The 13,544-nt window shown below is 42.9% G+C and overlaps 1 protein-coding gene across 1 annotated transcript in view; it reads right to left on the reverse strand.

Annotated features, from left to right (window-relative positions):
* The window catches only part of RRAS2 (related RAS viral (r-ras) oncogene homolog 2), a 78,824-nt gene extending 65,542 nt beyond the window's left edge, over positions 1-13,282 (reverse strand). The window contains exon 1 of the mRNA XM_018059585.1: positions 12,873-13,282. Within this exon, the coding sequence (XP_017915074.1) occupies positions 12,873-12,980 (108 nt within the window). The 5' untranslated portion in view covers positions 12,981-13,282. The remainder of the gene's footprint in view (positions 1-12,872) is intronic.

The raw sequence follows: 13,544 nt of genomic DNA on the forward strand, positions 1-13,544 counted from the left end.
ATATTTACAACAATCAACAGCATGTTTGTCTATTAAAACTTCTTAATGTTCCAAAACAGGGAATTTACAGGTCACATTCTTTGACCATAGCCCAACAAAGCTAGGAATTTAGAAAGAGAGCCACTCGATCCTTCCCCAAATTTAAATCACATCAAAATTAAGGGGATATCTAAACTGAAATTAAAATTATCTAAGAATTCATAAAGAGCACAACATTTCATTTTAAACAAACAATGCAAAATCAGTCTTAGAATGCCTTTTCAAAAGTCATTAAGCATACTACAGACTTTATGATGATGGTAATGTAAGAAACATTCTAGAAAACCTCTTACTAGGAATCCTTTAATACATTTAAAAATATAAATTATAGCAGAGAAGTTACTTAAAGCAGTACTGTAAGAAATAAAGAGCAATTATTCTCATTTTTTAAAGAAAGGAGGACTTCCCTGGTAGTTCAGTGGTTAAAAATCTGACTGCCAATGCAGGAGACACAGGTTTGATCCCTGGTCCAGGAAGATTCCACATGCCACGGGGCAATGAAGCTCATGTGCCACAACTACTGAGCCTGCTCTCTAGAACCTATGCACGCCACAGCCACTGAAGCCGGTGAGCCTCGAGCCTGCGCCCTGCAGCTAGAGAAGCCACCACAAGGAGAAGTCTGTGCACCACACGTAGCACCCACTTGGCACAGCTAGAGAAAGCCTTCATGCAGCAACAAAGACCCAGCACAGCCAATAAATAAGAAAGGAGAAAGCATAAAAGAAGTTTATGTATGAAATAGTGGGAAAAAACCTATACAAAATACACACAAAATAAGCATATTTCAGGTTACATACACACATGTTGCCACCCCCTGCCCCCAACACACACATACACACACTGAAGCAAGCCCTGCAGCTTTCGAGTCTAGGCCATACTGATTTCTGTACCTACAACAAAAACACCTTTGCCTTGATACGCATTTTACAGCTTCACACACAGACACACACACTCCCCTGACTATCTTTCAAAGCTTCTTCTACTTGCCACAATGCAGAAAGGTTAAATTTTAAGTATTAATAAACTTGAAAACTATCCTCTTAGCCATCCCTAATTCTCCAAAAAAAAGAAAAAAAAACAAACAAACAAAATGAAGTGAAAATGAAAAAAATGAGAGCTACAACAAACCTAAATAGTGTATTAAAAAGCAGACATTACTTTGCCAACAAAGGTATATATAGTCAAAGCTACTGTTTTTCCAGTAGTCATGTATAGATGTGAAAGTTGGACCACAAAGAAGGCTGAGCACTAAGAAATGATGCTTTTGAATTGTGGTCTGGAGAAGACTCTTGAGAGTCCCCTGAACAGCAAAGAGATCAAAGCCAGTTCTTTACTTCCAACACCAAGAATGACTAAGGTCAACTCATCATAAGAGATAAATTTAAAAAACACATTCTGCCACTCAAGAAAAAACCCTTCCCTGTCAAGAAATTTTTCTTTAAGCAGTACCAAGCTTTAAAAATACCAGTTTTGTGGCCTTAAGACAAAAGAACATCACTACTGATTACTATTAGACTGAAATATCAAGGGTATTCGGAGAAGGCAATGGCACCCCACTCCAGAACTCTTGCCTGGAAAATCCCATGGACGGAGGAGCCTGGTAGGCTGCAGTCCATGGGGTTGCCAAGAGTCGGACATGACTGAGTGACTTCACTTTCACTTTTTACTTTCATGCATTGGAGAAGGAAATGGCAACCCACTCCAGGGTTCTTGCCTGGAAAATCCCAGGGACAGGGGAGCCTGGTGGGCTGCCGTCTATGGGGTCGCAAAGTTGGACACGACTGAAGCGACTTAGCAGTAGCATCAAGGATATTATATCTGTTTAAGAGAGTACTTCAATCTGACATCCAGAAATTTCAGTGATACAGAAGGCAAATGTGACAAATTCTTGAATGGAGACAGACTATCTTAGCCTTTTCATTGATTAACTTAAGAATATATGAAAACAATGATTTCAAAGATGCACAAATAGGTATTTCAGAAGATAACTGAGAAAATGACTTCAAAAATGAAGAAGAAAACCTTCCCAGACCTGAGAATGTTTCATCATTTCTCAGGGAAAACTAAGGAACAGAGAAATACTTACAGTCATATCCTGACAAATGTTTCCATTTCCAATGATAAAAGAAGGCTACAACCATACAAACAGAAAACAAGTTACTCCTGCAGAACAGAAACTTGAGGCCAGTGAGATAAAAGCAAAGACATGAAAGATGAGTAAAGCAGTACCTCCAACTGTTTCAATACAAAAATCTTAGGACCCAATAATTTTATACTCATTATTTATCATGCAAAAGTAAAATTTTAATATTAAAACTGAATCTTAAAAATTAATGTAAGGTTAATCTTTAAATTTTGAAAGTACTTGAAAGTGTTCTCTAAATAACAATTCAAAATAAAAACCAGCTGTTGATGAGGATTGCTTGTTAGGACTGAAATTAGTTACAATGGTAAGAAATGTTCCTAATGAGAAAGGAGAGGGCAGGATGGTTGGATGGCATCACTGACTCAATGGACATAAATTTGAGCAAACTCCAGAAGATGGTGAAGGAGAGAGAAGCCTGGCAGGCTGCAGTCTATGGGGTCACAAAGAGTTGGACACGACTGAGCGACTGAACAACAATATTTACTATTACAATTATAATAACAAAATCAAATGCAAAAAACAAAAAACAATCTCTTAAAACAGTGCAGTCACACACACTTTTAGTTACTTTAAGGACAGGAGATCCAACCAGCCCATCCTAAAGGAGATCAGTCCTGGGTGTTCATTGGAAGGACTGATGCTGAAGCTGAAACTCCAATACTTTGGCCACCTCATATGAAGAGTTGACTCATTGGAAAAGACCCTGATGCTGAGAAAGATCGAGGGCAGGAGGAGAAGGGAACGACAGATGAGATGGGTGGATGGCATCACCGACACAATGGACATGGGTTTGGGTAACCTCCTGGAGTTGGTGATGGACAGGGAGGCCTGGCGTGCTGTGGTTCATGGGGTCACAAAGAGTCGGACACGAATGAGCGACTGAACTGAAATTTATGAAAAGGGTGAGTGAAAACAGCAAACAAAACTGCTAAATTCCTCACTTTCTACCACTAGAAATGGCAACTATTCTAATAGAATGTTTAAGAATATGAATAATTTTAAGGTAAATCCAAGTAGTAAAAAAAAAAAAGAGCGAGAGAGAAAGAATTTATTTTTCAAATCCACCACACAACACAAGGGAGGAAAATCTACATAGCAAAAGGCAAGATTAGTGCAAAGTAAGGATATCATGCTAAAATCGTGGCCAAACTCTGAATTGGCTTAACTATCAACGTTTTCCTCAAAGGGCATCTGTCTATAAAATTAAGCAAAAATTTTCTCCTTAGAGAGAAAGTTGGTTCCCTTTTTGCCTCAAGGTGGTTCCTTCAGGCTTATTTTCAATCAGAGCCTAGCTAAGGTAACTGTGAAGACCAGATCTCACTAGCATAACTGAATAAAACTCTGCTGATTATCTTTACCTAAAGCAATGTCAAAATGTTAACTTGGATCACTTCGGTCAAAGCATCAGCCAGGTTTCTTCCATGTGGCTATTATCTTCTCCTTGATAATTAACAATACCTTATGTGGCTAAGAGGGTAAAGCATCTGCCTGCAATGCTGTAGACCTGGGTTCGATCCCCGGGTCAGGAAGATCCCCTGAAGAAGGACATGGCAACCCACTTCAGTATTCTTGCCTGGAGAACCCTACGAACGGAGGAGCCTGGTAAGCTACAGTCCACGGGGTCGCAAAGAGTCAGACACGACTGAGCGACTTCACTCACTCACTCACTATGGGCAGATACTTTACGACTATGCTAATATCCAGCTACTCTCAAACTTTTACCCACTACTTTTAAATCCATTTATGATTCTTACTGAGCGACTTCACTTTCACTTTTCACTGTCATGCATTGGAGAAGGAAATGGCAACCCACTCCAGTGTTCTTGCCTAGAGAATCCCAGGGATGAGGGAGCCTGATGGGCTGCCATCCATGGGGTCGCACAGAGTCGGACATGACTGACGTGACTTAGCAGCAGCATGATTCTTACTTAAATCAGCTGTTTGACTGCCAAATGTTGATTTTCTAATTCCACTATTTCTTCCATGTTTACTCATCAAATCTAAGGAAGAACTTCCCTTCCTCCTTAATTTATTTATCCCTATGGATTCTTAGATTTTTTATTTATGGGCAATAATCAATTACTATCATTATTTTGATGATGAGACTATCCCAGAGTTGCATGTCACTTCGGTCATGTCTGACTCTTTGTGACCCCATGGGTCACAGCCTGCCAGGCTCCCCTGTCCATGGGATTCTCCAGGCAAGGAAGCAGGTGGCCCTGCCCGCCTCCAAGGGATCTCCAGGGATCAAACCCAGGTTTCTTACATCTCCTGCACTGGCAGGCAGGTTCTTTACCATTAGCACCACCTGGGAAGCTTATCCCAGTGTTAGCCCGTGGGCCTTCTTCCAGGCTGCCTCTGTCTCTTTGACACGCCACCATCATTTTGTTTCCTGATGTCGACCAAAAAAGGTGCACAACTTGAGAGCTGCAAGTCAAGTTTCATTTAGGGCAAAATGAGAACTGCCGCCCAGAAGGCAGCTCCTCAGATAGCTCTGAGACACGCCTCCAAAGAGGCCGTGGGGGAAGGCCAAGATACAAGGTTTGGGTGAAGCAGGAGCTCAATACCATTAAGCACTCATTTTACAAAAGGTTTTCTGCTAGTCACAAGGATCTGATGTCATCAATGAAGGGATTTAGTGCTTTTCTAGATATGAGGAGATACAAGGACTGGGATCATAAAATCAGTTCCTCAAAGTATCCAACTATCTAAAGACTTGTCCCACGGGATTCCCTGGACATAGAGTACTGCATTCCGTCTGAACTCCCTCAGGGGCTGCTGAAGGTCAACAGTGGCAGGAGCACAGGGTTCAATCTCCATAGAGGCAGATGGCAAATGCCCTTGCTGTTCAGTCACTGGCAATGCTCTTGGCAAAAGACAATTTGTAGTTGACACTGAGCACCTCTTACTTCCTGGTAAAGATGCTCCAAGTTCATCTTCTACTTCTCCCTGCCCCAGCCCAGGGATCAGTCATTTCTCCAAGGTTCCTTTTAGTAAAGAATGGTACTTAGCACCCAAGATCTGGCATTAGGTGTTCTCACTGCTAATAGGAGGTCATTGTTTCTACGCATTCTCAGCAGACATAGCTGGAAAAAAGATGTATAGATGTATGTATGAGGAGCCACACACACTTATGTCTATATCTTAGTATATACTTTTTAAACTATGAGTTCTAAGATGCGGGACCACTTCCAGGACCCAAGAGTGGGCTCTTGTCTAACACTTGGAAATGAACTGTCCAAGGAGACACACGAGCTGACAAAGCAAAAGACGTTACTGGGAAGGGGCACCTGGGTAGAGCAGGAGGGTAAGGGAACCCAGGAGAACTGCTCTGCCATGCAGTTCACAGCTTTCGGTTCACGGCGGCTTGGGCTTTACTGTGATGGGATTAGCCTCTGGGTTTTCTTTAGCCAGTCACTGACTCAGAGTCCTTCCTGGTGGTGCACACACTGCTCAGCCAAGATGGATGCCAGCTAGGATTCTGGGAGGTGGTCGGACACGTGGTGTCTCCTTTTGACCTTTCCTGAACTCTTCTGGCTGGCGGTGCCTTGTTAGTTTCCTGTTCCTTACCAGGACCTCCTGTCATAAAATAACTCACGCAAATGGTTATTACGGTGTCTGGTCAGGGTGGGTGGTTTCAGTCAGTGTGCTTCCCCTAACAATCCTATGCCAGTGCCCTCAATTCCAACTTTGCATCGAGTGCTTCCTAGCCTTCACCCTTTCCACACTTATAACTCCCTTCTTCGGCTGTAAGGAATTTGGCTCCCATTTTCCACAACACGTTTACTTATCTACTTAATCTTAGGATAGAAAATTGTTTCAGAATTGCAAACCCTATGCTGCTGTGAGGAAGATGGGGGGGAAAAAAAGGCCTGTTATCCAGAGTTCAGTGTTTTGTTTAGAGTTCGTCTTTATCCTGAGGACATAGTCCAAACGCTGGGTTCAAAAGTTACATTACTGTTTTTTTTCTTTTCCTCCTTCAGTGTGGTTATGTCAGTCATTTGAAATAAGGTTCAGTTTATTTGTTTTGTTAGTATTCCACCTTTGATTTTATTGGTGTTTGCTGTTTATATACTGAGTGTGTGAAACCTTAAACATGGTTCCATGAATCAGAAAAGGATCCTCAGAATAGGCCCTCAATCCCTTTCCCCTCATCCCTACCCACACACAGAGCTCACCAGTCATCTCTTTAACCTCTGACTTACCCATTTCTGTGCTTTTTTGCCCCAATCAGTAAATACGTTTGTTATTTTATTTCCTCTTCTTTCCTACACTAAAAGTAATACATCACAAATACAGTAAATACCTTTGTACTTTGTATTTTTCACTGAACAATTTATCCTGGAACGCATTTCCCATCAGTTCTTTTTATAGCTGCAGAATGTTCTACTGGGTGAATGTACCATATTCTATTCAACCCCTCTCTATCCTGTAGGCTGCTTCTAATTTTTTAAATTACAAACAATGCTGTGGCCCCATGCACTTATATTTTAATACTACTGGAAGTACACTTCCAGGGTAAATTTGTTGATTTGGGAGCATTGAGTCAAAAGGTAAACACCTATGCTGCTAAATCAACTACAGAATCCAGTCAAATCAACTGAATATTGATTATATCTCCTGATATAACGCACTGAGAACACACTTCTACTATTCCTGCGCCCAAAATGAATGAAGAAACCATGAAGAAACAAATTCAAGCCGAAGGAACTCTATACATAACTAACTTGTATTCAAAAATGTCCATGTCATAAAACACAAAGACTTGGGACTTCCTTGGTGGTCCAGTGGTTAAGAATCTGCCTTGCAATGCAAGGGGACACGGGTTCAATCCCTGGTCTGGGAACTAAGACTTCACCTGCCATGTAGCAACTAAGCCTACACATCCCAACTACTGAGCCCTCACGCTCCGGAGCCCTCAAGACAATTAGAGAACCTGCGCTGCAACAAAAGACCCTGCATGATGCAACAAAGATCAATACATGCTGCAACCATCACCAGACACAGCCAAACAAACATTTTAAAAATAAAGATGAAAGAACTGTTCCAAATTAAAGACACGGAAACAAAATGTACTGCATAATCTGAGATTTTTCTTTTGCTATAAAGGGCACTATTTGGACAAGTGGCAAAATCTAAGTTCTGCATATTACATTAATAATATATCAATATTAATTTCTGATTTAGGTTATACACTATGTTTATAAGCAAGTGCCCTTGCATTTAGGAAATACACAAGGAAGTATTTAAAAATAAAGGGGCATTGTCTTCAACCTACACTCAGATGATTCAGGAAAAAACTGTTTATTTGGGGGGAATAAAACAAATATGGTAAAATGGTAGCATTTGGGAAAACTGGGTAAAAGTTTTTTTAAAAAGCAACATCAGCTATCATGCTGGCATGTATATCCATACATCCAATACTGAACATTTACAAATTCTGTAAATATATTTTAATTAAACTATTTAATGTTACATAACCAATAAACAATCATATTGCTTTTACAAAATGCTGAAACTAAAATATAATTTACAAATAACTCCAGTAGCACAATTTTAGTCACATTTCTTTGCTTCTTTCAGAACTACACAGAAAATATGCGAGTAAATGTATACACACTTTTGTCTTTTTCATAAAGGCCTGAGAGACATTTTCCTTTGAGAAATAGAAGTAAATCAAAAGCCTACCAAGGACATTACTTGAAGTTCCAATCTCAACCCGAGAATGGGTGGCTCTAGCCAAATTAATTCAAGATCAAGGTCATTCAGGAAGATTCAATGACAATTAACCCTATGTTGTTTACAAGTAGGGTCAAAGTCTTTCACTCGTTACCACTTTTCAACAAGAAACAAATACCCTAAGAGACTTCTATTTTTCCTTAGCAAAAGAAAAGAAATGAATTAACAAGTTCATGTAGCATCACAAAATCTGTTTCTTTTATGAGATCAATTTTAATTTGAAAAAGAAATCTTAAAAAAATTTTAAATAATACAGCTTCAAGAAAGTCTTTCTGCTCTCCTTCCTCACTTTACCAATTTATTTTCCTCACTGAATTAAACAGGCTAATTTAAAAGCTTAGGAAAGACCCTTAACATTTCAGTAATACAGATGAATTAAAAATCCCATTCCAGTAGGCAGCTATCTGTCATCATTTTGCCTTCGAATGGTACTATACCAAGGGAAAGCAGAATTCTTAACCTATTCAACAGAAGTATCCCCACTAAACTCCTTCAACTTCCCATTCCAAGACAAGACACAGGCTTGCGCACATCTGCACGCGTGCACATACACACACACACAGGTCAGAAATGAATAAAAATAATGAGTTTTAAGACTCTCTGGGTTAGAATTTTTCCTCTAACAAAAGCGGTCATTCTCTAAAAGAAGGTGTTCTTTCTTGAGTGCCTAGCATGTGTACCTAGAACTGCCAACAGAACCATTTCATCCTAACAAAATGAGGAAATCTCCAGTAAGTAAAACACCACTAGGAGGGGTACCTTATTTTTCAATGCTAAGAATTCATTTGTAAACTACTCTGAAAATGTAGAATAGTAATTTTCACACTAAAAGACAAGTCCACAGTTCAATTCAGTCGCTCAGTCGTGTCCAACTCTGCAAACCCATGGACAGCAGCACGCCAGGCTTCTCTGTCCATCACCAACTCCGAGAGCTTACTCACATTCATGTCCATCAAGTCTGCATATGCCATCCACAGTATAATTTCAAATTCTTAGATAAAAGTTACTTTAAGTGATTTCTAATTGCAGGGCACGTGTTCAAGATGTAGCAACAAAAAGCAATTCAGGAATCTAAACTTACCAAGATCAATTAACTTTAACACAAATGCATGTGCCTTGAAATCGCTTCTAAGATCTCTGTCCCAGGAAAAAGCAATGGAAGGGGATTGCACAAAAGATAAATTACGTAAAAAGCAACATCTGAGTCAAGTCCAGGCTAACAGGTTGTAAGACTGACTAAAACTTGATACCTGAGAAGTCAGCTACCCCTACACAACTCAAAATCTGACAAACTGTGAATAACAAGTAAGGATGCTAAATGAAGAACAGAGGCTGGGAAATTCCTCTCTTTGTGTAAAACATGTATGGTCTTTTCTCAGAGTTGCCAGAAACCACAATGGTTACTCCATTATTTCTGAAAATCAACTCCCAAATGATCAAGTTTTCCCAACTCAAAATGGGATCAGCATTCATTACCTAAATATCAATCACACAGGAGTGAGGAGGCGATTTGTTCACCCAAGCCCAACATGTTATGGAGAAGAAAATAAAGCCCCGAAGAGATTACAGAAGACTCAAAGACTCTCCAGAGTCACCTGAGGAGGGAGACCTAGAACCCAGAGAGCCAACTCTCTTCTCCATTTCACTCTGTACAGTGTTAAAATCATTTTCTAACTAGAGAGTCCACTCATCATCGAGGGCTTCTATTTACCAACAGCACTTTCAGAAAACTATGAACAGAAACAAGGAGTTCATGTACACACATTTACTCTTAATAATATTTTATATTATCAGTCATGGATGTTTCATGATGTGTTGCATTTATTTTTAAACAGGAAAAGCCATCTCAATCAAGTAATTATTGCCTTAATTTCCTAATTTTGTAGCTCTTTATATGCACAGAAAGAAAGTGAAGTCACTCAGTCATGTCCAACTCTCTGTGATCCCATGGACTGTAGCCTACCAGGCTCCTCCGTCCATGAGATTTTCCAGGCAAGAGTACTGGAGTGTACTGCCATTTCCTTCTCCAGGGGATCTTCCCAACCCAGGGATCGAACCCAGGTCTCCTGCACTGCAGACAGACACTTTACCGTCTGAGCCACCAGAGAAGCCCCGTTTATATATAAAAGGCAACAATTTAAAGAAAGTTGGGATTTAAGTTCTCCACTCCCAATTTTTTTCATTATATTTCTTCTACTCAAGATCACATAATAGAAAAATACATACTGAACACTGTAAAAAACAGTGCTGTATCTCAAGTCTTATAAAATAAATAAAACTGATTTGTGTCATCCTGATCACCTACAAAGAGGACTGATTTCCGCCCGTTAAGATTATTATCTTTCTGCAGACTCCTCTCCTTCCATTACTAATGCGAGACCATCATAACAATGAATTTTAATTTCCCAGGAGCTGGACAATAAATAGCAGTTCTATTAAGTATAGATGATAGTCACCTTGGCTCCATAAGCTAAGATTAACATAGTAATAATGATAATGTTTGTACCCTTACTATGCACCAGACATTGTTCCAGGCCCTGGACAGATGTTAATTTTCAGAACTGTAAGTGTACTTTGTATTTCCCCAACTTACAGTCGGAAAAAACTACGGTACCCAGAGGTTAAGTAATTTGCCTAAGATTACACAGGCAGCAAGCGGTAGAGCTGAGACTCCATCCAGGTCTGGCTTCTTCTACCTCTCCAGAAAGCCTTCTCAAAGTCAGAGCCCACGTTCCTCCCTTCCACTGGCCCCAAGTAAGGGGCCAATCCCCCTCCCCTCCTTGCCTACACCTTCTCTCTCCAAACTAGCATATGACTGCCCTCTCTTTCCACCATCACGCCTACACAGTCCTTTTATCAATCCTTCCCAAACAGACTTTTCCTCAATTCAGAACTCCCTTTGCATTTAAATGTGTTAACAGAAGTGTACACATAAGCTTATAAGAGCCATCATTAACGGAGCACATAGTATACACTAGATACAAAGCTAAGGATGGTCCCTTAATTTAAAGGATTATGAAGAATGTGTGATTAGACCTGTTTTACTGAAAAGAAAATTGAGGTTCAGAGAAGCCAAATAATATACTGGCAATGTTCTCCCAAGAAATAAACAACACAGCAAGATTTAGCACTCAACTCTGCATGACTCAAAGCTCACACCTGTTTTACTTCTTTTAAATCATCCAGAGTAACTAGGTACATCACTATTCATAAAGGAAGTGCTTCTTTAACAAATGAATTTAGAAAATCATTACGCAAACAGAAATCACTGTCATTTTAACAGTTTCTAATACTATTTCCAAAAACAAAAAGTTCCAATATCTTAATAATTAACGTACATAAAAATTTAAAAAAAAAATTAACGTACAGATTCAAATAGAGATGGATTCCCCAACCCCCATCAAAAAAGCTAAAGATATATTATGGTTTAAATCTTTTAGGTAACGCTATTTATTAATACATGAACCCAGGATTATTCTCTCTCCTAGCCAACCTCCCACCTCCCCCTAGCTACAGCTCCCAAAAAAAGTTAACTATAAATTGTTTTGCTTTGCCAGTTACTTAAAGCCTCTCCTGACCCCATGAGAAATAACATGACAGCGTCTCCGATTCTGCAGCCTCCTATACTAAAGCCAATCTCACCTCTTACTCAGTGTGAATTTTTTTTTAACCCACTAACGAGTATACTGTAAATGCTCATTACATAAACATCTCTTCCTGGATACAAAGGTTTCAGCAGCACTTTTTCATACACTGAAATGGTATAACAGCAATTATTGCTCATTTAGTCAACTGGACAGGTAACAATCACATTTATGTTACAGAACTCTGTATTTTAATGTCACTATATACACTAAGTGAAACGAAATACGCTATTCAAGTATGCCAACTGAAAGCAAATGGCTCAAACAGGTATATTTCACCAAAGCATTTTAACAACACTCTTGATATGTATCTTTGTTACCTGTTACAACGCTGTACCTTCATTCTCTCCCAGCATACGCCACACCTTTTAGGTTGACAAAAGCAGAGAGATACCGGAGCTTCTCTCTTTAACAATCCCCAAAAAGATCACTCAAACCTCCTACCACAAGCAAATCCTAAGAACCAAGAATTTGACCTCCCTTTCCTTTACAACCCGACTTTCCGCCTCCAGCTACCAGAGAGGACTGGGGGTGGGGGAAGACAGTGGCTGAACTGACACAGAACGCACGACTCGGTCGGTCGTCTCCTAGCCTGGCCCACCCTAAACTTCACCTTGGCACGGCGAGAGGCAGGAAGGCACCAGGAATTCCTAGGAAATGGTCTCACCCCTATCAGAGAACATTCTTAACTTCCTCGAGGCCACCATTTCCCTGGGGTATTATCACACACTCCCCCCCGGACATATTACCTAAGAGATTACTTAAAAGAAAAGCACAAACACACACAAAGAGAAACACACCGCTTGAAGCGGGCAGCTCCGGCTCGGCGTGCGCGGAGAAGCTCGTAGACCACGCGGAGCCAAGTTGCCACCGCGATCGCACCCATGGTGCAGGAGGCGGCCCGGGCGGCTGGAAACCCAGAGCGCGGGGCTCCAGCCCCACGCCCTACGCCCCGCGCCCCGGCCTCACGGCAGGAAGCTCGGCGCGGCGGCGCTGCTTCTCCCTAAGAGCTCGGGCCGCGGCCGGAACGATAAGGTGGATCTGCGCTTCCCACCCTGCCAACTCCGCCCTCCCGGACACATTCCTGAGAAGCCCGACTCCCGGGACGCCGAGCTGGGCGCCCCGGCAGTCAAGAGCTGGACGCCCAGACCGCAGAACAGGAGGGCAGAGCCGACCCGCGCCCCCCAAACCCGGCCTGCGCGGCGCCTCCGGGGCGGGGTCCCTGCGGCCGCCCCGCCACAGGTAGCGGGAGCCCCCGCCCGCCGCCGCCGCCCCGGCGCCCTGGGCAGGCCCGCTCCAGGTACCTGGATGAACTGGATGGTGAGCGCCGATTTGCCCACACCGCCTCCGCCGACCACCACCAGCCGGTACTTCTCCTGGCCGGAGCCGTCCCGCCAGCCGGCCGCGGCCATGGGGACGCCGCCGAGCCCAGCCCGGCCACGCCGAGCCGCCGCCCGCCTTAGGCCCGGCTCCGGGGACGTGTGCGGCCGGCGGGCTGCGGGCGAGCGGCCGGGCGGGGGTCCCGAGCGCCGGGAGCTGCTGGAGGGCTGGTCAGGACGGCACCGCGGTGCCTGGGCTGGTCGGGTCCCGCCCGAAGCGCGGAGAAGCTAGGGGACCGCAACGGCGAGGAGCTGCGGCGGCCGGGGGGCGCGCTCCTCCACACGACTTCGCAGCGCCTGCCGAACGCAGCCTCCAGCGCCGCTACAAATGGCCGTCTGGGGGCCGGGCCGCTGGGCCGAGATGCTGCATATGCATGAGGGGGTGGGGCGGGGCGGGGCGGGGCAGCGCGGGCCCGGACTGAGATTCGGGCGCTGAGCTTGTAGGGCTCAGACCCCTTCGGTGTGCCCCTCCAGTTCCTGGACTGAGCGGGGTGTGTACGCGTGTGCCTGTGCGAGTGAGGAGTGTGTGTGTGAAAGTGTGGGAGCTGGAAGAAGACAGTTAGACAGTGTGTGAGCATAAATGTATATGTCAGGAAT

Source organism: Capra hircus, chromosome 15 (genome assembly GCF_001704415.2).
Source record: "Capra hircus breed San Clemente chromosome 15, ASM170441v1, whole genome shotgun sequence".
Taxonomy (NCBI): Eukaryota; Metazoa; Chordata; class Mammalia; order Artiodactyla; family Bovidae; genus Capra; species Capra hircus.